This window comes from Heloderma suspectum, chromosome 2, assembly GCF_057233095.1.
Source record: "Heloderma suspectum isolate Gila_16-S chromosome 2, 16-S_ref, whole genome shotgun sequence".
In the NCBI taxonomy this organism is placed as follows: Eukaryota; Metazoa; Chordata; class Lepidosauria; order Squamata; family Helodermatidae; genus Heloderma; species Heloderma suspectum.
In genome coordinates this window covers 1979249-2003806 of record NC_139459.1, presented here as the reverse complement: position 1 = coordinate 2003806, position 24558 = coordinate 1979249, and the positions used below count along the sequence as shown (strand labels likewise).

General features: G+C 46.1%; 1 protein-coding gene and 1 long non-coding RNA gene across 2 annotated transcripts in view; both read left to right on the top strand.

The window, feature by feature from the left end:
- LOC146351847 (uncharacterized) overlaps window positions 1–24558 on the top strand; it is a 1244848-nt gene that overhangs the window by 745317 nt on the left and 474973 nt on the right. The gene's annotated exons all lie outside the window — the stretch shown is intronic.
- LOC146351852 (protein unc-13 homolog B-like) overlaps window positions 21889–24558 on the top strand; it is a 133309-nt gene continuing 130639 nt past the window's right edge. The window contains exon 1 of the mRNA XM_084832762.1: window positions 21889–24460. Coding sequence (XP_084688888.1) covers window positions 21979–24460 — 2482 coding nt within the window. The 5' untranslated portion in view covers window positions 21889–21978. The remainder of the gene's footprint in view (window positions 24461–24558) is intronic.

Here is a 24558-nt window from a genome sequence, read left to right as displayed (position 1 = left end):
GTGTGGCCTGTCTGTAATCTGTTCAGAAATCTAATGTGATCACAAGTACATGAAAGAGAGATTGGAGTCCATGTTGAGTCATCTGCTGACTCCCAAGTTGCACCAGAGTAGTTCTTTCCAAGGGTCAGATAAACCATCCCGGAAAAGCAAATGAAGCATTGTTTAGTCCTTTCACTTGTATTTCTCTCTGCAATTTCCATCACCTGATAAGAGCCCCCATCCCCTACTCTCTACAGACCTACTCCGCTGTCCTGTAGACTTTTCCTTTCCCCCCTCTGAGCTTGCTTAGCTGCGGTGCAGCACCAAGACATGGCAACTGAGTAACCGAAGTTGCAATCCTATACGTTGCAGTCCTAAGGCAACAACTGTTAGGGTCTGACGAAGGGGGATCAGTTACATCCTATCCCTTGTCACAGACAGGCCACCTTGATCACTAGCAGCCATAGAGACCAGCCCAGAATTGCCCCATCTGAAAACCTGCAGTCAGAGAGGACTGGGGTCTTAGTTTCAGCAGTGCAAGATTCTCCTTCTCAGTGGCTGAATCTAGTCTGATGAAAGGCTGGTCCCATGCTCTCCATAGGTTATGATGGAAGGGACAAAGGCTTTGTTGCCAAAGAACATAAGAGCCCTGCTAGACCAGACCCAGGTGACTCCATCTGATCCAGCATCTTGTCTCCAGCCAGATGCCTCAAGCAGGGCATGAAGGCAACCCCTCTCCTGTGATCTGCCTCCCAGCAACTTGGTATTCAGCCATAGACTTCCCCTAAATATGGAGATCACACTTGCCTTACCTATTATTTGATTGATTGAGTTAAAACATTTTTTCCAACCTTAGCTCACAAGTTAAATGTGGTTAACAAAGAAGAATATGTGCGTGTACACCTGTATACATATGTGTACATACATTCACACACACACACACACACACACACACTTTTTTAAAAAATACACTGAAAACAGTAAAAATGGTATCATCAGAAAAAGACACCAGAAGCAGAAGACCAGCTGATTCAAGACAGTAAGAGTAACAGTTATTGTGCTGTGACCGGACATGGCTAAAGGCAGCTGACAGACCTATTCCATGTGAATCCCCCTAAGCCTTTTTAGAACTGTCTAAACTATTGGCGCTAACTACATCTTGTGGCACTAAGTTCCATTAATTAATTACATGTTATGTGGGTAAGAGTTTTCTTTTGTTTTTCTTGAATCTGTTGTCAATCAATTTCACTGGGAAATCCAAAAAGAGAGGGGATATATCTAGTACAGAAATGTCTTTTGATCCAATTTCTGTACCCTGTGTGTAACCTTATAACTCCAGTGCCACGTCCCTGCCCCCCAGTTGTCTCTTTCCTAACTAAAAAATCCCCAGATGTTCTAGTTTTCATAAGGAAGGTACTCTAATCTTGTGATCATTTTGGCTGGCCTTTCCCGCACCATTTCCACCCCTGTGATTGTTTTGAGATGGGGCGGCCAGAGTTGTATGCAGTCTTCCAAATGTGGTTAGACCATCGATTTCTATAACAGCGTTAGGATACTGGCAATTTTTTTTTCAATCCCTTTCCAAATTATGCTTAGCGTGGAACTTACCATTTCACAGCAGCCTCACACAGGGTCGACATTTTAATTGAGCTCTTCACCATAAGGCCAAAGTCTTTCCTAGTCAATAACTGTCTGCTCAAATTCCATCAATGTATTTTCTTTAGTCTTTTTCACCCCAATGTATCACCTTTTCCTTACTCAGATTGAATTTCATTTGCCATTTAGTTGCCCACTCACCCAGTTTGAGATGATGCTTTGACTTCTGTTTTTCCCTAGGAGGATTAATGCTGTGCTCTATAATGCTGATGCAACACACCTACATAGAATCATAGAAACATAGAATACTATATGTTTAGCATCCTCTCTAAACATATTCCCATTTCGAGAGGATGCATCTTTAAAAGCGATCCCAGATGTCTGGAAACCAAGGCAGTCCTCCACAGAAAGATGATCTCACAGTTATTGTATAGATCTGGAGGGAGGCTTTGTTGTCTTCTACTCCAACTCCCCTGGAAATTGAATTCCTTTTGTAGAAAAGAGGTGGAAGAAACATGTGCAAAGCCCCCTTAGCACACCAAGCCCTCAAGAGCGTGGCAGATGTTGAGAAGGATCAAGGAGGGAGAAAGAGCTGCTTTTGGGGAGGGGGGAACTGTGCATGGTCCTCAGGGTGAGAGGCAAGGAGCACCCGCTGACATGAGCCTAGGAGCAGCAAGATGCTCTTGAGGGAGCCCTGTAAAGCTGAAACTGTGAGGGGAGACCCACACCAGCTTGGCACAGGGCTACGTTATAAGAGAAGGCTCAACATTTGCATGTCTGTTGGTTTGTTTAGAGATTTCTACTTCACCTTTCAGCCCCTAAGGAAGTTTCCAAATTAAACCACAGAAGTACAGTCAAAACAGCAATACAGCAAAAACCAGGAGCATGAAATCCATTAAAACGAAAGGGGTTAATTTAAAATCATACAAAAGCACAGCAGAAGGTTAAGAACGCGAGACTGAGAGTGTCTTGGCTTTATGCCTGTAATCCCTAAACTTCGTTCCTATTGGATTTTGTTCTTATGGGGCATTGGGTCAGATGGGCTGAATCGGTGGCTATCAACTCTGTGGGGTGGCTAAAGAACCAACGTGTCATCTCACTGTAGCCAAAACACAATTTCTGTGCTCACGTTCTCATGCTGTAGCGACATCTTGGCAGCTAATGCCAATGTGACTATAAAGCAGGTGATGAAAGAATCTGGGTGGGAAAAGATCTCTCTCTCCCCCGCCCCGACTTATGCAATTGCAGTTAGCCCCAGCCCCCACACCCAACCTGTCTGCCTCTCTGAGAGTTGGCACTCACTGTGCAGGGTGCCGCTGGAGAGTGCTCTGCTCTCTCTGTGCTTGTCAACCTGCCTTGCCTTGTCGACTGCTTTCATCTTTCCCGAGGAGTCTCTTGCTTTTTGTCACATTCATTCTCTCCATTTTTGCTGCTGAATGGATAATAAAACGAAAAGCTTGTTTTATGCCACAGAGCTCTGGGGTGTGAGCGGGAGAGGGGAGGGTGGGGGGCTGCGTGGTATAGGCTTTAGGCAGTGAGCAGCTGAGGAGGAGGAGTTGAAGTAACACAAGCTGCACAGCGGCTTCCTTTTCTTTCCAAGTACAATTCTAAAGAGCAGGTGAAGTTCACAACTGCTGCTGGGGCTGCCTGGGAAGCGAACTTATGCTGGACAGCGGAGTCTTTTCTCTGGAAGCATCCTTAAGAGATAAGAGCTTGTGGACCGATCTTCCCATCCTTTGCTTCTCCAGTTTCTTCTGGCATTTTCAGAAATGCCCTCAGCTTTACACCTTCTGCTGTCTGGATACCGTGGAACCGGATACTTCAGATGCCTTTTCCCTCATGAGCTCTGAAAGACCCCAGCACTACGTGGGTCAGGTTTTGGCTCGTTTGTGCCACCATCAGGGGTTCTTCTTTCTGGGAAAGGGAGCTTTCATATTCTCCTGCTTTTCTTTGATTTCCTCAATTTTCCTTTTAATTTGAATCTATTAGGGTTTTGTGTATAAAGCTGCAAGGTAAGTTCTCATACTCAATCATGAAAGGGGTGCTGAAGTTTGACAGCTCCAAGGAGGATTTGGTGGAGAGAGAGAGATGTGCATGTGTGTGTGTGGGGGGGGCGCATGGGTTCACTGGCCCAGCAGCTTCCCTTCATGCTCAGAGGAGTGAAGCCCATGTGTGTTGGCATGCTCTGTGTTCCGAGTGTGTGTCTGCATGCATACGTCTAATCAGCCACAAATCGGAAGCCTCTTGTATTGATACACTCCAGGACTGCATGTCAGTTATTTCAGCTGGAATTGAGCATCTCTGAGGTTCAGTTGGGAGGTTACTTAGTTTGTATTTAAAGTTTTTGTAAAAATGTATCACTTCAAGGGCACGTGGTGTGGGAGCTTCTTCAGTTCTCTGGTGCGACAGCAACTGCATCAGATTAAAAACAAACAACAACAGAAGTGCAATACAAAGCTGAAAATATTTCTGCCATTGGCCTTGTTCTCTGTCTGGGGCTTGAGACATGATGATGGTGGGTGGGGAGAGCAGTAAGTAAAAGTGTCTTGTGATTCCTTTTTCCACACTTCTGCCTCATCCAAACTAGAACGCTGTCATCTCTCATAGCTCACACCAGCCCTGCATTGGGAGTAGTGAGTCTCTGGTGGAGGGCTGGATGCAAAAGTTCTACCATGGATGAAACTAAGAAGCAGGAAATGCACCAGAGCTCCTTGCTGCTTCACATCATTGTCCTGTCTGAAGCCACCTGTAAGTGACCAGGAGTAAGGACACCCAGGGGGGTCCGGGGATGTGGCACCAGCTTGCAGAGCAGATCATGCTTGTGTTTGAGCTGAATGTCATTTGACCTCTTTTTTGCCATCCTAATCCCCCAGCTGGACAGTTTGATATTGCTTATGTAGAAGTCCTCTTTGCCAAGCATTGAGGTTTGTCTTCAAAGGCTTCAGAGAGAGAGAGAGAGAGAAAGTGGTGTCCATGTTGCAGCTCATGTTGTTTGCACTTACAATCTCTTGCTACAGATGATCAGCCCACTGTCTTGAAAAGGGACATTCACTGATCACTTCCACTGTTAGCCAGTTATCTTTCCAGAGCTCTCGACATCCTGCAAATAGCCTAGCACAGCTTCCCTAGAGCTCAGCTCAGAAGCACAGTTTTAAAACCAATAACCTGGAAGCCATGCAGGTCATTTGCATACAGTTCATCTGGGTATCATCAGGAGCTGCCCCTCAGCTTTTAATAGGCAGTCTTAATTGGCAGAGACGCCCCTTATTCAAGTTGCCTGTTGAAACTGTCCATGCTACAGATTCCCTTGTGTAGGACTCTGTGCAAGTGGGGCTAAGTAGAAGCTGGGGTGGGGTGTGTGAAATGGGTCTGGAGGAGCTGGTCTAGGTCTGCAGTTCTCTCAGCTCTTCTGGCGGACATGCACACGCACACACCTGCCCTTGGGCTAAACAGCTTCAACCGCCACCTTCCCCATCCATGCATCCTCACTTCATGTTTGTCAGGCTAGAGAACCAGCTTTGAGTCTTCTGGGAGAGCCAAGGGGTACTGTCAGAGACTGAAAGTGTATTCCTACCAGCATGAAACATATTTCTTAATATATAGATCAAATGGAGGCCACCCACTGCTCCCCCTCTGCATTCATGTCGCCAATATCACATCTACCCTGAGGACCTTACAAGCACACTGCATGCATTTGTGCTTTGAACTCGGTAAAGGTGTTGTCCTCATCTCTACTTTTGTGGGGCTAACACAACTACAGTTCCTTGAACCATGTAGCATGTTAATAGAATTTTCAGAAGCTACAAACAATCTCATAATAGAAATCAAGTGGATCTAGCTTGTCTGCCTGAAGGGATGTGATGAGGAGCGACAGACCCCACTTGGGCAAGCTAGATCCTTGCAGCTGCCACAACCAGCCCCCAGCGTGTGTTCTGAACACATAAATGCACAGCCTCGCCCGTCACAGGAGAGACAAGTCCAAGTGCCAGCGTCTCAGCTAGGAAGTGTGCTGTGGAGTGGCCTTTGCCATTACTGAAAAGGTACCATATGAACAGCTCTTTGGAACTTTAAGGCAAATCTGCAGGTTCTGGCCCCAACCCCTTTGTCCTTGGTTTACTTAATTTTCTAAAGGAAAATTGTTGCACCTGTCACTTGTTAAAGTGCTTCGAATTTGTCGTTAACTAAATGTTATCAGGGGGACAGGTGTTGCACACTTTTGTTCAAAGTCGGCTTTAGTGTGAGAACTACAGAAATGAGGAAAGTAAACGTTCCCATAGAATAAGCAATTTGAGGTCAGCATGTGGGAACTTCAGTGAGAAGTCCTTTTGCCTTCTAATTAGCTTCTATAGTTTCTTGCCCTTCCCCCAAATGGGAGGAAGCTGTAAGGGGACAGAGACTTGTAGCAGTCAGCTTTGGTTGCTTAAGGTTGGGTACTTGACCAGTTCCTGTTGCCACCATTCATCCCCCAGAAAGCCCCATCACTTTGGATGCCGTTGCCTTCTACCCCATCACCACTGGCTGTCATTTAACTAGCTCTGTGTTGGGCACCTGTGGCACCTGTGATTTGGTCTTGTACAACTGAGCTCCCTTTTGCTCCCAAAGAATTCTTTGGCATGGGAGGCTGCATCAGTCTCAAGCTCTGGATCAGCTCCCATTAATCTTGGTAAGGTTTGCAATGTGGATCTCCCTTTTTTGCATTCGTTTTTCTTTCCCTTCCTTCTGCTCCAGTGTTAGTCAGCTTGTGCTGTAAACATTTTGAACGGAGCCACTGTTCTCTTTAAGCTTGGTGAGGAGTCACTAATGCAAGTTTTCTCTCTTGCTTGTGTTTAAAATATTATTTTTATTATTCCCCCTTAGATGAGAATTTCTGTTGGGTTCTCTACCTTCCAGGATCTGGTGATGTCCTCCCCACCAAACCTGATTTATTCAGCACTACGATATATATTTCAGCTCTAACTGAAACCGCTTGCTTACTGGCAGACTAGGCTTTGGAAAATAAGCAATTTCAAAAACAAGCCACAAGGATGGAAACAGCCATCCTGAAGTGTCATCAAATTGCAACTGTAATCTTTGCTTGTGAATTGGAAATGCAGCTTGCCAGCCTCCAGGGATGATCGAGCCAAGAAAGCTCCATCATCCAGGCATGTTGGGGTGGCCTTACTTCAAACACACACTGAGTCCTCAGTGGCTATAAAAGGTGCTGTGTATGAATTCCCAGCAAGAGTCCGTGTTACAGCATGTCGAGAAGGGCTGCCATAGCAACCTTTCCTTTGGCGCTCAGCTGTGAGTTTTCATTCTCTAGCTTATGTTCGAGCCTTACCATTCCAAGTAAAATAAGAATGCCAGAATTGCCTTGCTGGATTTGACCCAGGACCACCTAGCCTAGTGTCTTGTTTCCAACTGCAGCCAGCAGTAGGGTGTGAAGGTGACTGCCCTCCCTTGCCGCTGGCCCCCAGCCGCTGGCCCCCAGCATCTGGCCCTCCAGAAGTAAACTGCTGCTGGACCCACTTCCAGTCAATTTAATGGGGTGGCCCCAACCTCTAGTATTCTGCAAGAGCAATTGTCTTGCATTTTAGCTCACAGTGCATTTTACTAACTTGACAGGATTGCCCAGGAACTTGTTGTTGTTGTTCAGTCGTTCAGTCGTGTCCGACTCTTCGTGACCCCATGGACCATAGCACGCAAGGCCTTCCTGTCCTGCGCTCTCTCCCGGAGCGTGCTCAAGTTCATATTCATTGCATCCGTGATGCTATCTAGCCATCTCATCCTCTGCCGTCCCCTTCTCCTTTTGCCTTCAGTCTTTCCCAGCATCAGGGTCTTTTCCAGGGAGTTTTCTCTTCGCATTAGGTGGCCAAAATATTGGAGCTTCAGCTTCATTATCTGTCCTTCCAATGAGCACTCAGGGTTGATTTCCTTTAGGATGGACTGATTTGACCTCCTTGCAGTCCAGGGCACTCGTAAGAGTCTTCTCCAGCACCACAGTTCGAAAGCATCAATTCTTCGGTGCTCAGCCTTCCTTATAGTCCAGCTCCCACAGCCATACATTACTACTGGGAAAACCATAGCTTTGATTAGACGGACCTTTGTCAGCAAGGTGATGTCTCTGCTTCTTACTATGCTGTCTAGGTTGGCCATAGCTTTCCTCCCCAGGAGCAAGCGTCTTTTAATTTCATGGCTACAGTCACCATCTGCGGTGATCTTGGAGCCCAAGAAAGTAAAATCTGTCACTGCTTCCATTTCTTCCCCTTCTATATGCCAGGAAGTGATGGGGCCAGATGCCATGATCTTCGTTTTTTTAATGTTGAGTTTCAAACCAGCTTTTGCACTCTCCTCTTTCACCCTCAACAAGAGGCTCTTTAGATCCTCTTCGCTTTCTGCCATTAGGGTGGTATCGTCTGCATATCGGAGGTTGGTGATAATTCTCCCAGCAATCTTAATTCCGACCTGTGATTCATCCAACCCGGCATTTCTCATGATGTACTCTGCATATAAGTTAAATAAGCAGGGTGACAATATGCAGCCTTGTCGTACTCCTTTCCCAATTTTGAACCAATCGGTTGTTCCATTTTTGGTTCTTACTGTTGCTTCTTGACCCTCGTACAGGTTTCTCAGGAGACAGATAAGGTGGTCTGGTACTCCCATCACTTTAAGAATTTGCCACAGTTTGTTGTGATCCACACAATCAAAGGCTTTAGCGTAGTCAATGAAGCAGAAATAGACGTTTTTCTGGAATTCTCTTGCTTTCTCCATGATGCAGCGAATGTTGGCGATTTGATCTCTAGTTCCTCTGCCTCTTCTAAACCCAGCTTGTACTTCCGGTACTTCTCGGTTCGCATACTGCTGAAGCCTAGCTTGTAGGATTTTGAACATCACCTTGCTGGCATGTGAAATGAGCGCAATTGTGCGGTAGTTTGAACAGTCTTTGGCGTTGCCCTTCTTTGGAATTGGAATGTAAACTGACCTTTTCCAGTCTTGTGGCCACTGTTGAGTGTTCCAGATTTGTTGACATATTGAGTGCAGCACTTTAACAGCATCATCTTTTAGGATTTTAAATAGCTCGGCTGGAATGCAGTCATCTCGGCTAGCTTTGTTGTTACTAATGCTTCCTAAGGCCCACTTGACTTCACTCTCGAGGATGTCCGGCTCAAGTTCAGTGACCGCACTATCATGGCTATCAGGGACGTTCAGATCTTTCCTGTATAGTTCTTCTGTGTATTCTTGCCACCTCTTCTTAATCTCATCTGCTTCTGTGAGGTCCCTGCCTTCTTTGTCCTTTATCATGCCCGTCTTTGCACAAAACGTTCCCTTGAGATCTCCAATTTTCTTGAAGAGATCTCTAGTCTTTCCCATTCTGTTGTTTTCCTCGATTTCTTTGCATTGTTCATTTAAGAAGGCCTTCTTGTCTCTCCTTGCTATTCTCTGGAACTCTGCGTTCAGTTGGGTATATCTTCCCCTTTCTCCCTTGCTTTTCGCTTCCCTTCTTTCGTGAGCTACTTCTAAAGCCTCATCAGACAGCCACTTTGCTTTCTTGCATTTCTTTTTCTTTGGGATGGATTTCGTTGCTGCCTCCTGAACAATGTTACGGATCTCCGTCCATAGTTCCTCAGGCACTTTGTCTATCAGGTCTAATCCCTGAAATCTATTCCTCACCTCCACTGTATATTCATCAGGGATATGATTTAGGTCATACCTGAACGGTTTAGTGGTTTTCCCGACGTTCTTCAATTTAAGACGAAATTTTGCAAGACGCAGCTCATGATCTGAGCCACAGTCAGCTCCAGGTCTTGTTTTTACTGCCTGTATGGAGCTTCTCCATCTTTGGCTGCAAAGGACATAATCAATCTGATTTCGATATTGACCATCTGGTGATGTCCATGTGTAGAGTCGCCTCTTGTGCTGTTGGAAAAGAGTGTTTGCTATGATCAGCATGTTCTCTTGGCAAAACTCGATTAGCTTTTGTCCTGCTTCATTTTGTACACCAAGGCCATGCCTGCCTGTTATCCCGGTGATTTCTTGACTTCCTACTTTAGCATTCCAATCCCCTATGATGAAGAGGACATCTTTTTTTGGTGTTAGTTCTAGAAGGTGTTGTAGGTCTTCATAGAACCCATCAACCTCAGCTTCTTCGGCATCAGTGGTTGGGGCATAGACTTGAATTACTGTGATGTTGAATGGTTTGCCTTGGATTCGTACTGAGATCATTCTATCATTTTTAAGATTGTACCCCAGTACTGCTTTTCCCACCCTTTTGTTGACTATGAGTGCTACTCCATTTCTTCTAAGGGATTCTTGCCCACAATAGTAGATACGATGGTCACCTGAATTAAATTCGCCCATGCCTGTCCATTTTAGTTCGCTGATTCCCAAGATGTCGATGTTCAATCTTTCCATCTCATGTTTGACCACCTCCAGCTTACCTTGGTTCATTGATCTGACATTCCAGGTTCCTAAACAATACTGTTCTTTACAGCATCGGATTTTCTTTTCACCACCAGACACATCCACAGCTGAGTGTCCTTTCGGGTTCGGCCCAGCCACTTCACTCTTTCTGGCGCTACTTGGAAATACCCTCTGCTCTTCCCCAGTAGCATATTGGACACCTTCCGACCTGAGGGGCTCATCTTCCGGCGTCATCTCTTTTAGCCTTGTGATACGTTCCATGGGGTTTTCTTGGCAAGAATACTGGAGTGGGTTGCCATTTCCTTCTCCAGCGGACCACATTTTGTCAGAACTCTCTGCCATGACCTGTCCGTCTTGGGTGGCCCTGCACGGCATAGCTTATGGCTTCACTGAGTTATGCAAGCCCCTTCGCCACAACAAGGCAGTAATCCATGAAGGGGGCCCAGGAACTACAGTTAGCTATTTTCAGCATTTTAATGGCTGTACCCATCCAAGACAACAGCATCTTTGAATGTATCCACTTCCCTTCACATTTTTTCCCTTGGGAACTCTAGCCACTTAAGCCTGAAGGGGAGTTCAGTATAATGTGGAAACTGGCTGCCAGCATTTGAAAGACTCACTAGCTATCATCTCACTTGCTCTATATTTTTCAGATAGTTCAGTCCTTGTAAGGGACAGATAGGCATTTTGACTTAGCATGGAACCAATTCTGCAGCCCTCCTGAATGCTACGTCAAGATCCTGCTGGAGGGAGGTTACAGCAGGAGAGAGACCCAGGTGAAAAGGGGCATCGTGCCTCACCTGTGTCCCACTATAGCCAGGGGGCAGGTGGTGGTGGCAGCGGCATTGGTGGCATTGAACGCTTAAAAAAAAGTCCCTCCTGGGCTTCCATATTGCTGTGGACATTGCATACCAGTGTGGGATCAGCTGAGGTCTTCAGCCACAAGTTCCAGTTTGATTGCTGTGGAGAAGAGCTTAGGACTGAAGAAGAGCTAGAAAGCACGATTCCGATGCTGCCCCCTGTGTTCCTTACCCCAGCTGTTGGGCTGGGGTAGAGGTGATAGCTGGAACTGCTGGTCCCTTGGGCCTGTTTTGTGTTCCTCCAAGCCCTGTTGTTCTCTGTGAAGGCTCCAGTGGCTTCTAAAAGTTTTAGCAGAGAGCTCAAACCCAGGGCTCCATTTTTTAATGTCCTTGAGCATTAAGAATTCCCAGGAATCCTGGACTTGAGAGGGTGAGGTGGGGCTTCCATGCAGGGCCATCTTTCAGAGGGGGCTGGCATCGAGCATCGGGGGGGGGTGGCATTTTGACTTCAGCCAACTTCCCCCAAGGCTCCATATTAGTTCCCTACCAGCTTTCTTGGCACTAACTCATGGTGCTGATTGCCCACTGCTCCCCATGGCTCATTGCGATCTGTGTGCTCTGCTGAATCTGCCTCTTGACATATACCAGGACACCTATAGAGAGGGAGACTGCCTTGGCACCTACCCTTCTGTTGTGGGAGTTCTCTTTCTCTGAGGACTCTGCAAAGTTTTCAGCATGCACTACTTCAGGAAAAGTGAAAGACTATATTTTGAGGCGGCCTTCTATGGGTTAAGCTTGGAGCTTAATGATTTAGAATGCTTTTATGAAATATTTCTTTTAAATGGTTACCCATCCTGAACCTTTGGGAGAAGGCAGGCTGTCAAGCGAAATAAGCCCTTCTGTGCATGAGTGCACACCCACCTGTGCCCACCTCTGTTATGGTGCTTAGTGGTTCTAGTGCAAGTTGCGAACCCAGCAGTTTTAGGCATGGTGTCAAGCTACAAGTTCCCCACCCCAGAAGCACCACAGCCCCTCTTTGAGAATGGTGTGTGTCCGCCTTGCCAAGGCTGGGAATATCTGCTGGGAACAACCAGCTTTTGGTCCTTCCCCTGTCCCACTGATTAGTGTCTTAGCCGTCAGTCTTGCTCCATACTCTAATGTGCTTAGTCACTTTGAAGTGGTGAGTGTTTTGAACTGCTGGAAATGGACGGCTGTTTTCTCAGAGGGCTCAAATGGCAACCCTGTAATAGATGTGCCCTCAAAAGGAATGAGATTTTGTAGGCCAGTGCGGTTGTCTCTTGGGGAAAGTCGCGAAACTGCATACAACTCCTGGCGCATTCTGAACAGTCCAATGGCAGGGGTGGATGGGCTTTTGTTTTTTTGTTTTATAACGATAACATAAATAAAGATAATATTTCCCAAATTTTATTTATATATTTAAGATGTGTACTCCGCTCTTCAAGTATGTTATCAGAAAAATGGACTGAAAAGTAGGCAGCATTGTACACAACTTCCAGTTGAGCTCCTAAAGAGATACTGCTTTGCATGAGGCAGCATGTGCTCAATTCTGTGCATGGAAAAGGAGATTCTCACGGTTTGCATATGGAAACAACCTGTGAATGGAATGGAGTGTGGGTAAACCTTGCCTTGCCTCACAAGGAGAAATGCTTGGCCCTGGGGAAAGTTTCCAGATCAGAGAATAGAACCACATCATCGTTGCTTTGTGAATAGGCCCCACCTAGGTCAAACCCCTGGTATAGGCAGTGTTGGGAACACCTATGGGAGTCTCTACAGTGGGACAGGCTTTACAGTAGCATAGGAGTCGGAAGAATAAAATACATTTATTTATGTAAGGAATTTATCTACTGCACTTTCAGTGATAAGTTTCCAAGTGGGGTGGGTAAAAACATGAAACTAAAAATAACTATGCAGTATTATAAAACAATCCATCAAAGGCCTTTATAAAACAACAAATTCCAGCAGCCCTTAACAGTTAAGAACTTAAAGAATGGAAAGATGTAAAGGCTCTGAAAGAGATCAAAGGGGTATCTGCCTGGTGCCATCCCCTGCCTTAAGGTTTGTCTTACTAAACCAGTATGCAGCACTACTCTGAGCTAGGGATGTATGAATTGTGTCAAATCGGTTCCATCCATGTTTCATGGATTGTCAGGTATCTTTCGGTCCGTTGCCCACTCAGAATTTCATTCTACTTTCACTTATTCACAAGTGCGCATTAGTGCTAATGTGCACTTGTGCTAATGCAAATTAGCACAAGTGTACAAACCAATCTGCAAGTACATCTGACTTGGAAAAAGCTGGTCTGGTGGGGAATCAACAGGCCAGATACATAGAAATCTGAACTCATTTGCATCTTTTGCAGATTTCTCCAATATCCCTACTCTGAACAGACTTCCTTGTGCTCTTGTTAGTCTTGTGAGCCAACAGGTCCCTCTTGGAGCCCAGGAGGAATGAAGCCTCCTCCCTAAGCCTTTGCAGCTCAAGCCAAGTGTGTGCCGGACTTAAAATCCCACTGGGCCAGCTGCAAGTGGCAGAATTCTCAAGAGACCGAGGAAAGCCAGAATGTGTTGCCAAGACACGGAGCCCTTCACAAGTTGATTGGGGTCTGGTTCTTAGGATGAAGAATCCTAAGTTGTCATCAAGGTGTTTCTCCTTGTGTAGGAAGAGCTAGAATTTACCACCCCAAGTATCTTTCCTACCTAGAATGGTTAACACCTCAGGTCACATTCACACAATATCCACAATGAACCTCTGTAGACAAAAATCACTTGGCTACATCAGAAAGTAGCATCAACTTCAGACTGGAGAGCAACATCATTTTATATTGTAAAAGCTTGATAAACTTTGGTGAAGGCCTTTGACAAAGTCCCTCACCAAAGACTCCTGAGCAAACTTAGCAGTCATGGAATAGGAGGACAAGTCCACTTATGGATCAATAACTGATTAAAGAATAGAAAGCAGAGAGTAGGAATAAATGGTAAATTCTCCCAATGGAGGGAAGTAAATAGTGGGGGTCCCACAGGGATCTGTACTAGGACCAATGCTTTACAACCTGTTCATAAATGATCTGGAACTAGAAGTGAGCAGTGAAGTAGCCAAGTTTGCTAATTTCACCAAATTATTTAGGGTGGTTTCAGAGTGGAAAATGGGATTGTGAGGAGCTCCATAAGGATCTCTCCAAACTGGGAGGATGGGCATCCAAATGGCAAATGCGGTTCAGTGTAAGCAAGCATAAAGTGATGCACATGGGGACAAAAATCCCAACTTGTAGTATAAGCTGCTGGGATCTGAGCTAGCAGTGACCAATCGAGAAAGAGATCTTGGGGTTCTGGGGGACAGCTCGATGAAAATATCAACCCAGTGTGCGGCTGCTGTGCAAAAGGCAAATTCCATGTTGAGCATAATTAGGAAAGGAATTGAAAATAAAACTGACAAGATCATACTCCCCTTATTTAAATCTATAGTGTGACCATGTTTAGAATACTGTGCAGTTCTAGTTACCACATCTAAAACAGGACATCGTAGAGTTAGAAAAATTGCAAAAAAAGGGCAACTAAAATTATCAAGGCTGGAGCAACTCCCCTATGAGGGGATATTACAACAGCTGGGATTGTTTAGCTTGGAAAAAAGACAAGGAAGGGAAGACATGATAATTTTGAAAATACTTTTTATTCTATTTTTATCTTTATAAATGAAATAAACAGTACCAACAACCTAATCAGTATCTAGTTTCCCAACAATACAGTATTCTTATGAAGACACAGCAATAACAAAAAAGAGAAACAAAATGAAAAAAGAAAACAGAAGAAGGAAGAAGAAAGCAAGAAAAAAATGAAAAAATATTAAAAAGTTACTTAAAAGGATTAAATTTAAACTCCATTACACACAATGTTCAAATACCAGTCTACTTAAAAGTTGTACTTATAACATTGGCAATATTACAATTCAGTGCAGCATAGATAATCAACCTTATATTTCAATATCATATCAGTCTTAAAGCAAGGAAGCAGGGCTAGGGATGTACGAAAACCATTTACTTGTTCGCGGATTATGCTGATGGTGGGGGGGAGGCATTCCGTCCCTCCCCCCGAAATCCTGGACGGGGGGGAGGCGCTCCGTCCCTCCCCCCAGAATCCGGGAGGGGGGGGAGGCGCTCCGTCCCTCCCCCCCCGGAATTCTCCTTGGCCAGCTGTGCTCCGCGGCGCCTCCGCAGAGCAGCCGGCCAGGCCCGGCCAGACCAGAGCCATCTGCAGCCGGATTTCCAGCCGCGGAGGGCTCGGGGGGGGGGGGAAATAAGGGGAACGCTATTTGCGTTCCCCTTATTTTCACCATCTTAGTCTACATAATTATTTACGTAGACTAAGATGGCTCAAAATAAGGAACGCAAATGGCGGCGGCCGTAGCCGCCGCCATTTGCATACGCCTTTTTTTTTTTTACCCAGTCATTTTAGGCTATGTAAGTTTTTACGTAGCCTAAAACGTCTGGGTTTTAAAAAAAAAGGCCGTAGCTGCTGCCATTTGCGTACGCCTTTGTTTTTTTCCCTTTTTTTACCCAAACGTTTTAGGCTACGTAAAAACTTACGTAGCCTATCACATGGGTGTAAAAAAACCCAAAAACCTGCAAATGTCGGCGGCGGCAGCCGGTCAGAAGACCAGCCGCCGCTGAAGCTGCTGCCGGAGCCGCCGCCGCCCGGAAGATCTGCCCCAGATAAGACTCGTCCGCAGGGGGGATCCGCAGGGGGGGCGGGGGGGGCAGGCCATTCCACCACAGATTTCAGGGGGCCGAATGCCAGTGCATTCGGCCTCCCCGAGATCCATGGCGGAATTCTCTGCCATCCCTAAGCAGGCCTACAATTCACTTCCAGTAACCATATATTGCCCTTCAGTTAACATATAATAGTAGAGCTTAACAATTTAACCAGCCTGAAATATTACTAACCAATCTCATAATAATGAGAGAAATAATAATAAAAAAGAAAGGAAAAAGGATAAATAATAAGTCACTAATAAATTTTATATTGTTGTATAATAATAAAGCTTAAAATCAACCTTACAGCAATCACTAATATATTTTGTACTGGGTATATAAATGAGTGTGCACATTTCTATACACCCTCAAACAGTAAATTTAAGTACAGTATAACATATCCATTTAAAAATAAAGGATTTAAAGGAAAAGGGGGAAAATGAGAGCGAAAAGACAAATATATATGAGCAATTATCTCTGGCCTAGCCTGGATCTTGCAGACTAAACATAGCCAGTTAACAAAACATGTTTATAGATTCCAGTTCATGGGGCTGAAACAGAAGTCTCACATGATTTTCCGATTAGTCATGCCTCCACCATTTCATGATTTAGAAACTTCTTCATCTGACCTTCAGAAACAATGCAAAATGTAGCAGGATATTTTAAATGATATTGTAAGTTCATTTGTTTTGCCAAGTTTTTTTCCCTTGGTAAATTGCCTTCTTTTATCAGCAATTTCTTTGGTGTAATCTGGAAATAACATGACTTTTTCTCATTTTGATCCCCAAACAAGATTTCCACCTCCTCTTGCCAGACGCAGGATATAATTTTTTGTGGCAATTCTTGCAAATTGGACTATAATCGTATAACCAGTCCCTTTGGCATTTGGCACACGGAATGCCTGCTCAATATCAAGTAAATAATCAGATGACACAGGGAGTATCTCATGCAGAAGCTTATCTACAAAAGTAGACAAATTTACATTGGTACGTAGATCTTTAATACCAATAATACGTACATTTGTCCTGCGCGTGAGAGCCTCAAGTTGGGAGATTCTGGCCAAAAAATTGTTGTTAAAAGCTTGTGATGCAGTCTCGTTCACTACCACCCTATCTTGCAGCTCGTTAACCTTCGCCTCCATTTTTTGCCAAGTGTTAATTAAGTCCACAGCCCCTTGCAGGAATTTTGAATTGTATCCAGCCTCTTAGCCTGTTCAGCAAATTGCAAGGACAAAGTTTTTATCAGAACAAGTAACTCCTCTGTATTTTCGCCTCTTGGAGCCTTTGCTACGGGAGATATGGGGCGGGGGGAGATGGAGATCCTGCTCCTTTTTTCGTCTTTGATGTAGCCATCCTTCTCTTCAAACAGAGCTTGTGGGTCCTCAAATGTTGTTGGTTTTTCTTAATCCATAAACTATATAGGAGCACGTCAGTACTTTTTTCTCCTAATTAGATAGGAGTTTCAAAACAACTTTGAGCGATGATTAAGCTCTGGCAGGCTAGCCTTGGTAGAGCCCTACCATTTCGCAAAGGATGCTATTCTTCCAAGACTTTATCCAGATGCTGCTCTTGCCTCCCCTTTTCATTCCAGGGGAAGATGAAAAGGTTTTTTCAACCTTTTAAAAGCTGTTTGAGATAGCGTCCTGCGGAGGCTCCACAGAACGCTGCCAGGACAACATTGGCTCCAACCGGAAGTCAGGAAGGGAAGACATGATAGAGGTGTACAAAATCATGCATGGTGTGGAGAATGTGGATAGGGAGACATTTTTCTCCTGCTCTCATAAGGCTAGAACTCAGGGTCATCCCATGAAGTGGATTGGTGGTAGGGATGGACGAAAGTCACTTACCTGATCCCGAAGCTTGCTTCGCGGTGGCGGGGAGGCGCTCCGTCCCTCCCCCTGAAATTCTGGCCGGGGGGGGAGGCGCCCCGCCCCTCCCCACCGAAATTGTGGCCGGGGGGGAGGCGCCCCGTCCCTCCGGCCGCGAAACCTTGTCTCCTGCCGGGACGCAAATGGCGGCGGCCGTAGCCACCACCGTTTGCGTCCCTGCAGTCAGCCGTGATAGGCTACGTAAATGTTTACGTAGCCTACCACGGCTGACTTTAAAAAAAAAAAACGCATACGCAAATGGTGGCACCCATGGGTGCCGCCATTTGCGTTCCTTATTTTAGCATGTGTAGTCTACGTAAACATTTACGTAGACTACAGCGAAAATAAGGGGAACGCTATAAACATTTACGTAGACTACATGTGCCAAAATAAGGAATGCAAATGGCGGCGCCCATGGGCGCCGCCATTTGCGTACTCGTTTTTGTTTTTTTTTCTTCAAAGTCAGCCATGATAGGCTACGTAAACATTTACGTAGCCTATCACGGTGTTTTTTAAAAATCTAGCCGAGATAGGCTACGTAAATCTTTACATAGCTTATCACGTTTGTTTGTTTGTTTGCTTTACTTGGAAATGGCGGCGGCAGCCGGTCGGAAGACCGGCCGCCGCCGAACCACCGCCAGAGCCGCCGCCACCAGGGACATTCGAGCAAGGTAAGTCCCGTACTGGGGGGGGTGGCGGGGGGGCGGGCCTGGGGGGTAGACCGTTTCTCCACCAATTTCGGGGAGCCTAATGCGCTGGCATTCGGCCTCCCCGAGATTCGTGGAGAAATTCTCTGGCATCCCTAATTGGTGGGAGATTCAGGACAGATAAAAGGAAGGACTTCACGCAATGCAGGGTTTAACTGTGGAATTCACTTCCACAAGACGTACTGAGGGCCACCAATTTGGATGGCTTTAAAGGGGGATTGGATAAATTCCTGGAGGAGAAGATTAGTCCTGATGGCTATGTGGTACCTCCAGTATCAGAAGCAGTAGGCCTGTGTACACCAGTTGCTGGGGAACATGGGCGGGAGGGTGCTATTGCACTTATGTCCTGCTTGTGGGTTTCCCATGGGCAGCTCATGGGCCACTGTGTGCACAGAATGCTGGACTAGATGGACCCTTGGTCTGATCCAGCATGGCTCTTCTGTTCTAAACTTGCCTGTGGTATGGCTACAGTGTTCATACTTCCAGAAACTGAATGATGGCGATATATGTCCTTTTTAGTAGGCAAACTTCAATTTGTGTAGGAGTATGTAAGCTTTCAAGTTACACAGAATTTACAGAGTAGAGTGCTGTGAAGAATTCTGTGTTACTTTGAAAACCTCTGTATATTTCTTCACCAACAGGAGTTGGTCCAATAAAAATAACTACCTTATTATTTATATAGTGCCACCAGTGTGCACTAGGGTAACAACAAGAGGAGCTTACAATCTAAAATTAGACATGAGTCGGGAGAAGGCTACAGAAGTAGGGGAAGAAGATGGAGGAGAGGGGAAAAGGGGGAGAAGACGCGTTTGGTTCACTTGAATGTACTTAGGCTTAGTTCCAGTAAGGGATGCTAAGTGGTTTTGCCAAGTCTACCTTGAATACTTATACTTATTTTAGTGCATTAGGAACTGAATTTAAAGCTATAAAAATGAAGCATCTGCATGCTGACGAGGCCTCTTCTCTGTGTTCTGTCATAATACAGAATGTTCTTGTAAAAATGTTCACTTTCCTGACAACCTTGTACACAGACAAAGCTGTAACCTTTACAGTATCCTTGAAGTAAGGTGGGTGGCTACCAGGAAGAGGGCATTTTCTGCTATGGCATCTCAGCTGCGGAATGAGCTCCCTAGAGAGGTTTGCCTGGCGCCTACATTGTTCTCCTTCCAGCACCAGGTGAAGACCTTTTTATTCTCCCAGTATTTTAGCATTTTAGCTTCCTAATCATTTAGCTCTGGTGTTTTAAATCTGTATTTTAAATCTCTGCATTGCTGCTAGATTTTATTCTGGCTGTACTGTTATATTGTGGTTTTAAGCTTTCATATTTTATATTGTTTCATGCTGCACTCTGTGGTTTTAATTTTTGTGAACTGCCCAGAGAGCTTCAGCCAAATAAATGAATGAATGAATGAATGCTGAAACAGGAATGTGTTGTAGAGCAAAGCTCCTGGCCTTATGCCAAGGAGGACTTCAGCAAGTAACTGCAATGCCAGGATTGAAAATGAGGTTCTTTCTTTGCCCCAGTGTGTGAGACAGTGTAGTGAGAGATGTCTAGAGGCTATTTAAAAGGGCAATACATTTTTGAGATTTCAAGGCAGATAAGCAGGGAATCAGATCTATGAGATGAAGGCACGGTACACAAGAATTCAGAATATCTAACGCTATATAAGAATGAATATTAGGGAAAATATAATGAACATTACGTGCATGGGAAACATGCTACATGAAAAAGAAAAATGTGGAAGAACTTGGATTGAAGCATAAAATAGAATAGTTCTTACATACAGAGCTTACAGTGTGCAAAAACTCTGCTTTTCCCCCATATCTTCCACCAGCCCCCTAGTTTAAGCATAGTGCATTCCCAGCTGTGTAGCAGTTCAGCCTAAAGATTAACGAAGAAAAACTTACAGCTACCTGTTCTAAGCAGAGGAGACAGACTCCCATTGTCTTAGATGGAAGTCCCAGGATCCAAGGTGTAGGATCCAGTGGAATCCAAATAGAACATTAATTTACATAGGAATTGAAGAAAACGTAAACATTAAAATTAAGTAATGAAGTCTGAGCCTCACCAGGAAATAAAATAAAAGGAGAAAGGAAGGGAAACCCTAGGAAATCTAGACTTATTCAAAGCTGTCCACGAACCAAGAATCTAACCCAGGGAAATGCTAGTTCTATGTAAACATCACAAGGAAATGTTCTGATAAGGGAAGAATGAAATCTCCCAAAAGAAGCAAAAAAGACATTGGAGCTGTGTGAAGAGTCTATTGAAAAGTCCATGGAAAAATGTAACCCATTGTAAAATTATTGCCTACAAAAATAATTAAGGGTGCAACCCTATGGCCACTAGTCAGCGGCTAGACAGCCATAGGATAGGTCGGTTCCCAGAGAACTGGCCTCCACCCCCTCCCGTGCCACCTCGTAGGCAATGCAGATCGGCTCCGTGCTTGGAAGAGCAGTGCAGAGTGGGGAAAACGGGGCATTCCCGGGGTGGGCTGGGGCAGGGAGATCAGAAGTGCTGGTATGACACGTCCTATGCATCATCTGGCCGCCTCTCCCTGCACTCCAAGGGCCCGCAGCTAGATAGCTGAAATCGACTGTCTAGCCACAAAAGCAGGGAGGTGGGAGCAGGATGGAGATCCACTCCTCACCACTCCTCCCACCCTGCACTGGATAGGTGGTCCGAGGTGACCATCGATCTGCATAGGATTGCTCCCTCCATCTGAAAGGAAAGCTCCCTTCTCTCTGTGTTCTAGAGGAGAGAGATACATTTCTGAGCATGTAAGGCAAGGGGTTAGGGGGGGAACCCCTTAACGTGTGTGAATGAAAAGAGCTGAAGCTAAGATGAGTCCATTAAAGAAGAACTGAAAGTTCTCCCTATTCCTCAACTTCTTTTCCTGCTCTCTGTTTGGTTCCTCCTCTCTCTCCCCCACCCCCACCCTGCCCAATAAATAAAATTGGTGGAGGGCCAGTCGTGGGGGTGGAATTCCGTACACCACTTTTCTTTACTATCCAGAAACTGCTTCCCATTGTCTTGGAGCAACTGATGTGATCCTAGCATCTTATCTGGGTACTCTCTGAGTATAGAGCCAGTGGAAATATCCAACTTCATACTTTCTCCATACTGGTCCATTGTCCCATGGCTTGGCCATGGCCTGGTCACCACAGCAACCATTTATCTGTCTTTCCCTTCATTTCAGAATCCAGAGCTCCTGGCCAAGATAATCTCTCCTCTCTCCCAGCAGGAAACAGACAGTCATGCTGTTGATGAGTCAAACCAAATATTTCTTCCATTCTGTACCATAGCTCTCTAGGCCTTGTCCCCAGTACCCCTGAACTCCCAAAACAGCATCTGAAGAATATTGTACCTGACAGGGATAAATATATAGGCTATCACTAATAAGGGTTTAGTTTTGACAAAATTCTAGTCTCAGCAGTGGAAAAGAAACGGTTCCTTTAGAGCTGATCTGGGATAGGGAAGAAGGGGGTGGAAGGTGAAAAGACATTTAACTTGTGGGAAGAATCAGGCAGACATTCACACTTTATCATAGTCCACTTACCCCAGGACCAGCATTCAATGAAATGGCAGAAATTGAACAGGAGGTTCTACTGGAATGCTTGCAAAAACAGTTTTGTTCCTCTGCATGGATGCAATTTTGTGGATTGCATGGCCAAAGCTGCTGCCTGTGTGTTGCTTTTTCTCCTTCTTCTCTCACTTGAATAGAGCCTCTGTCCCTTCTCTTGACAGCAGCTTCGTATGAGCCTTAAACCCTGGCTGAGAGAGCCCTTCTTGGGCAGACAGTGAGGTGGACAGGCTGCCGCTGCTTTGCAGTGGTATGAGAGAGAGAGCCCGTGTGGCTGCTGATTATGTGCGCTAGCAGAGGGATCCAAAGGACAGAAGATGACATTGCTTTTGTGCTTAAAAAGACTGCTGTGAAACTCTTAGCCACGCAGCTGTCCCAGAAACAGAGGTTCCAGCTGTTTCTGGAGGAGACAATGAAGAAGCTTCTCCAAGGCCCCATCAGCGAACTCTCTCTGAGCCAAAATCACCATCACAAGCTTTCTCCTGTGGAGACAGAAACAGACACTTTTGTCTGCAGGATCAAGAGGAAATCCACCAGCACTGACTTTTCTGTCACTCAGGGGAAGAGCAGTGGGACCAGGGAGGCAAGTAAAGATGGGATTGATGAGACGCAACTGACCTGGGATGGATACATCAAAGTGCCGTGTGCATCAGTTCAGCAGAACCAATGTGACTCAGGGAGGTTGTCTGACTACCTAGCATCGGAGAACCTTCTGGAACAAAGCAAGATCCCTGAGGGGCAAGATCTCACTGCTCTGGGCATCAGCCCAGGCTGGAGGCAAGTTCCTGAAGAGAGGGAAGGCCTCTGTCTCCCAAGCAAAGTTCCAGCGTACACATCCTGCAGTCCTGGGCCCAGGGACCGCTCTGCTGATGTCATTGAGTACATTGTGAAAGAGCTGCGAGGGATCAGCCGCATCCAGACTGAGATTGCGGAACTCCAGCAGCACCTCACCTTGATCAAAGGGTCTGTGGATGAAGTCTCCAGTTGCGTTGACACTGTTTTGAGTGAGATTGAAGGCCTGCAGAGCAGCAGTGGCCCTACCAGCAAGACCTCTGCAGTGCCAAAGACCAGGGAGCCCTTCACAGGAGCACATGGCAAAGAGCCAGTGCTCTATTTTTATGGCATCCCTGAGCAGGAGGGGGAGAACACAAAGGAGCTAGTTCACAGCTTCTTGTCAGAGTACCGCTGTTTCATTGGCGTTCAGCACAGCAAGTACATCAAGGATGCTTACAGATCTGGAACAGCAACGGGCATCCAGTTAGCACCACGCCCTGCGGTTGTGAAACTTGCTAGTGCCGAACAGCGAGACTTCATTCTCCAGAAATCAATTCTCTTGCAAAGTGCAGGAGTAACAATTGTCACTAGTGGTGAGCAAAGCCACCAGAATGGCCAGGTGGGACTTGGAGTACAGTTGGATGCTTTGCCATCACCTGGCGAGAGGCAAGACCACTGGGACTCTCTGAATCTTCAGGAGAAAGTGGTAAGAACTGATGGGGATGGGCAATTCCAAATGGATCCTTGCCAGGTTCACCATGAGAACACGCATCAAGAGGCTCACCATGTAGGGGAGAGGTTTAACTGTCAACAAAAGTCTGCCCTAGCTAGGAAGAGCAACTTGATTACTGAGCTTGAAGAAAAAGTGGGGAGGGTTGTGCAAATAATCAGCAGTAATGAGCAGACTTTACACAAAAGCAACTCTCCCACCAGTGTCTTTGAAGCATCCCCCAAGCCACCGGAAGGCCCTGCACCTAAAAACCATGGTGGTAATTCCTGGCCATCAGCAGAGTGTTTAAATCTCACAGGCAAGCTGCCTGCCTTGCATGAGGGAGGGAGCCATGGCCTAGATGCTGGGAATGCCACAAAGGGCAGCTCCTCCCCAGTAGAAGAGGACAGAGCAGGAGGGCTAACTCCAGGGGAAAGTGGAACAGACTGCGATGTGACCACTCTGGAGTTCCTCAGTCCTGAGCAGGTGAGCCTTTTGGATGAGGCACCAGTGGGGGTGACAACTCCAGGCTGTGATGGGGCTGTGCGCAAACTGGTTGGTAGCAGTGAGACTCTCAAAGACATGATCCAGATTGACCTGAATGAACAGGATCCTACGGACCAGGTCTTCAGGGACGTCTTGGAAAATTCCCAGTACTTCCTCGAACATTCTCAGGATAACATTGACCTTGTGGACATGAGGTTCTACACCAATAAACTGGGGAAAGCCCTGAGTCACTTCAGGTCTGCCCTGCAGGTTGTGTTCCACAAATTGGAAACTGGTGACGCTGAAGCCCTCCTTGAAAGTGAAAAGAGCTTCCATGTGGCAAATGAGCTGGCACCCGCCCTCTGCAGCTCAAGCATGCAGGGCAACTTGGATAACTTTGCCGAAAGTCCCCACAGCCTGTCTTCTGAGAGCCCTGTGAACGCTACTGTGAGCAGCGACGGCATGGGCCAGGCACAGAGGGCTCTTCCTGGCGCTTCGCTGCCCCTGGAGGAGGCTCCTGTCCCTGATCTGGCACCCCCTCTGGATCCTGGGAATTGTGTGGAGAAGGCCTCTCTCTCTGAGCAAACCCAGCAGGACCCTGGCTCTGAGCCTGGGCAGCCAAGTGGGTGCAGGCCCATGAGCCTGGAGAAGGTGTGTGCTGAGACCATCTATTTGAACAAGTGCATCAACAACTTCAAAAATGTCCTGAGGGAAAAAAGGCAAACGCGCCGGAGGCTCTTGAAGGAACTGGCCCAGGAGGCGAGCTGGACTTCCTCTGCTGAGGAGAGTCACCCAGGTACGCAGCAGATCTTGAGAGTGCCTTGTAAGCGCCTGTCTGTTCTTGACAGGAGGTTGATCAGGTATATAGCAGCAATGCAGGCCACAGGGTCCATT